This window comes from Pagrus major, chromosome 10, assembly GCF_040436345.1.
Source record: "Pagrus major chromosome 10, Pma_NU_1.0".
Lineage (NCBI taxonomy): Eukaryota > Metazoa > Chordata > Actinopteri > Spariformes > Sparidae > Pagrus > Pagrus major.
In genome coordinates this window covers 15,169,086-15,172,423 of record NC_133224.1, presented here as the reverse complement: position 1 = coordinate 15,172,423, position 3,338 = coordinate 15,169,086, and the positions used below count along the sequence as shown (strand labels likewise).

Genomic DNA, 3,338 nt, shown 5'->3' with positions numbered 1-3,338 from the left:
TACTAGATAATGACTTAATTTTCATTTTTGGGTGAACTGTTTCTTTAACTGAATTTGAGCATCTACTTTTCAGCTTCCTTAATTTCACACAGGTTCAATTGTGCTCATCCTGACCTCCTATTTCCTGCAGAATAATCCAATAAGGACAACATTTCTATGATATTGTGCTGTTATTTTGTGCTACCGAAGTCTGATATTTTTTTGAAATAATGATATTTGACTGTATTTTTCTATCTCTTCCAGGTATTTCTGATCTCTTTCGCTGCTCACAGCAGGTCCTGTTCTGAGTGGCCATGATTGGGTACCATGATGCCTCAAGTGCCCTTACCCTCCTGGTCCTCCTGACTGGGGCTTCCTTCCTCCATCTATCCACCCCCAACCTGATCAATACCCCTGGAGATGTAAATTACCCACACAGAGATACTCTCCCTGGGCTGTCAGTGTCGGGGGATGAGCAAAGACAGGATGAGGAGAGACGATCATCACAAAAAGAAGAGGCAGAGGATGAAGAAGAGCTCTTTAAAGATGTGGATCCCAAAACACTGGCATCAGTTTTACTGGAGGCACTGAATCGCTCACAAGTAGAGAGAAGAAGGGAGGGAGAGGAGCATGATGGCATGGAAGAAGATGTGAAGGCTGAGACAGGAAAGGTAGAAGGGGCATACAGAGAAGTGAGAACGATGGAGGAAGCAGACCAAGACAGAGATGCACGACATGAGTTAGAACTGCTGATGGCTGCACAGGGGAGGAAGCAGGAGAGAGAGGAGGAAGAAGAGCGCAAGAACGCTCAGGAAGAAGAGGAGAAGATTACAGAGAAGGTGACCAGTCATACCACAAGCCAGACAATCCAGGTCCACACAGAGCAGCAGCCTGCTGGTCCAGATGGAAGAGGGGAGAATGGGCAGGTTACTGCACCCCAGCAGGGACCAAACAGCCCTGAACAAGGCAGCAATGATGAGGAGGAGCAGCTCAGCCCTGAAGAGCTAAAGAGCCTTGAGACCATGATGAAGGAGTTTCCTCGTTTGAACACTGCCACTAAGAGGGAGAGAGATTCTGAGCAAAACCAGAGAGAGAGCAGAGGTTACAGCAGCTACAATGACATCATACCCGTCAACAAAGGTAGTGACCTAGCAATGTCTAAGAAGAAACTGAAATGGCAAGAGGAGACGCAGAAAGCTCTGAACTTCCCAACATTCAGAGGGAATTTTATGGATGACTTTGAAGACAGTAATTATGCTGCCAGTAATGCAGCACAGTCCCAGCTTCCGATAGAGCAGGAGGTGATGGAAGATGATGAACCGGAGGGGGAGGAGGAAGATGAGGAGGTGTTGAGTCCTGAGGAGGAGGAGGCGAGGGCAAAAGCAGAGCAGGAAGAGATGAGGAGGCAGGCGGCTGAGGCACAGAGAGCCAAGATGGAGGAGGAGAAATTGGCTGACATCGCCTCAGACATGCTACTGCGCTACATGGTCAAACAGAATAACGGGAACAAGAAGTACAGCTCATCTCTTTCCAATGCTGTAGAGGACAAGAGGTCCGATGAGGAACAGGAAGTCACCGAGGAGGACGATATCGATCCCCAGACCATTGACAAGCTGATTGAGATCTCGAGCAAGCTCCACCTCCCTGCCAACGACGTGGTGGATATCATCAGTGATGTGGAGAAGAAGAAGAAGAAAGACGTGCCGCCTGAGATGATGTCTCGCTGGCGGCGACCTCTAACTCCATTGTCTTCTTCATTCTCATCTGCAAATGGTTTCCTTCCGTCGCAGATTTCGACGAATCAAAATGGCTTCCCCATCACTAAGCACCCTCCTCCATCTGTCAATCTCCTCAAATCATGGTTCCAGGAGAAATCCCCAACAAAATCGCAGAATCCCTGGAGCAAACTTGCAAAGCCTCTGCCAGCCAATCAAAATCTTTGGCCCATACCTCAGAAACCTCTGTCAATGAAACAGGAACTTTTGCTCAAATCACCCAAGTCTGTTTGGACTGGCTACAATTTTTACCCCTACACATACCCATCTTACTACCAGAGGAAGCCCTACCCAGACTATCACCCCATCTATTTTCCTCTTTACCCCAGACCCAAAGCTCGTCATTACATCCCCAAACCTGCTCACAAGTTCAACAACTTCCTGGGAAATTTTGTAGATGACGTTGAGCCTTTCCCTTCCAAAAGCCATTACCGCAGCTGGGTGCAACCTCGGCTGAGAAAGCCCCCTGCCAGCCTCCAGCAGAAGCCTTACTACACTAGTTACCCCCTCCCTCTGTACCCCTGGACATTTCATCAAGTACCCCTCCCCAAACCACTTTCTCCTCCCCGAATGCCTGTGATCCCTGCTCAACAGAGGCAGGTTTATTACTCAGCCCCGGTACCTCCACTGACGAGAAATGAAGATTATTATGTGGATGGAAAGCAGCCAGAGAGTAGTAACCGTGACGATCTGGAGAAATACATACAACAGATACTCAAGAAGAGACCGCAAATATTGGACTGAAAGGTGGGAGGGAGGAGAGAATAGAGAAAAAGGAAAATAGGAGAGATGAGCAGAACAGAGTGTATTTTTTATGATTTTGTTTTGTTGGTATTTGGTTTTATTTTACATTATTATGTCACAAGTTTCTTTCTCCTGTTTGATTGGTTTTGATTTGGACAAAGACATTGCAGTGGGCCTTTTTCTCAGAGGTAGTCTGGATTGAATGGAACTGTGGAGGAAAGATACACATTTGCACTCCTCTGTGAAGGATGGGAAACAGGTCTGTTGGAAAATGGGAAGCCAAGATTTGAATCATGCTAGAACTTTTTATCCAAAATCTCGACACGACAGCATTCTCCATTTGGACATTTTACAATGCCAACAAAGGAGGATGCCTGAATATGTTGCTACCTGCATATTTAAAAAAATCTTTTTTAGATTCAGAAAGTGAGAGTTGGGTAAATCATAGGCAATGATGGATGCTGGAAAGTGTTTAATGGCTGATGGACTTTCACTATCTAAGACAAGAAGAACATTTGTTTAATTATCTCAGGCAGGAAAATTGGAAAAATATTTCATAAGCAGAATAAATTACATACACAACATGGTCAGAAGCATGTGGATCCCCAACTTTCAGGCACATGTGACAGTTGAAAATGTGATTCCTAAACCATTACTACAGCAACATGAATGTGCTGTTAAACATCTGCTCTTCTGATTGCAAGCTTTCCACCAAATATTGAAACATGGCTGGCGGGATTTTCTTCCATTGAGCCACAAGAGCATTACTGACATTTAACATTGATGGTGGGTCACAGTCAGCGTTACAGGTCATCCCAAAGGTGTTGGATGAGGTTGAGG

The 3,338-nt window shown here is 45.8% G+C and overlaps 1 protein-coding gene across 1 annotated transcript; it reads left to right on the top strand.

The window, feature by feature from the left end:
- Window positions 1-293: 293 nt before the first annotated feature.
- On the top strand, window positions 294-2,498 carry vgf (VGF nerve growth factor inducible). The gene has a single exon (XM_073474549.1). It carries the CDS (start codon window positions 294-296, stop codon window positions 2,496-2,498), a length of 2,205 nt encoding a protein of 734 aa, XP_073330650.1.
- The last annotated feature ends 840 nt before the right edge of the window (window positions 2,499-3,338 follow it).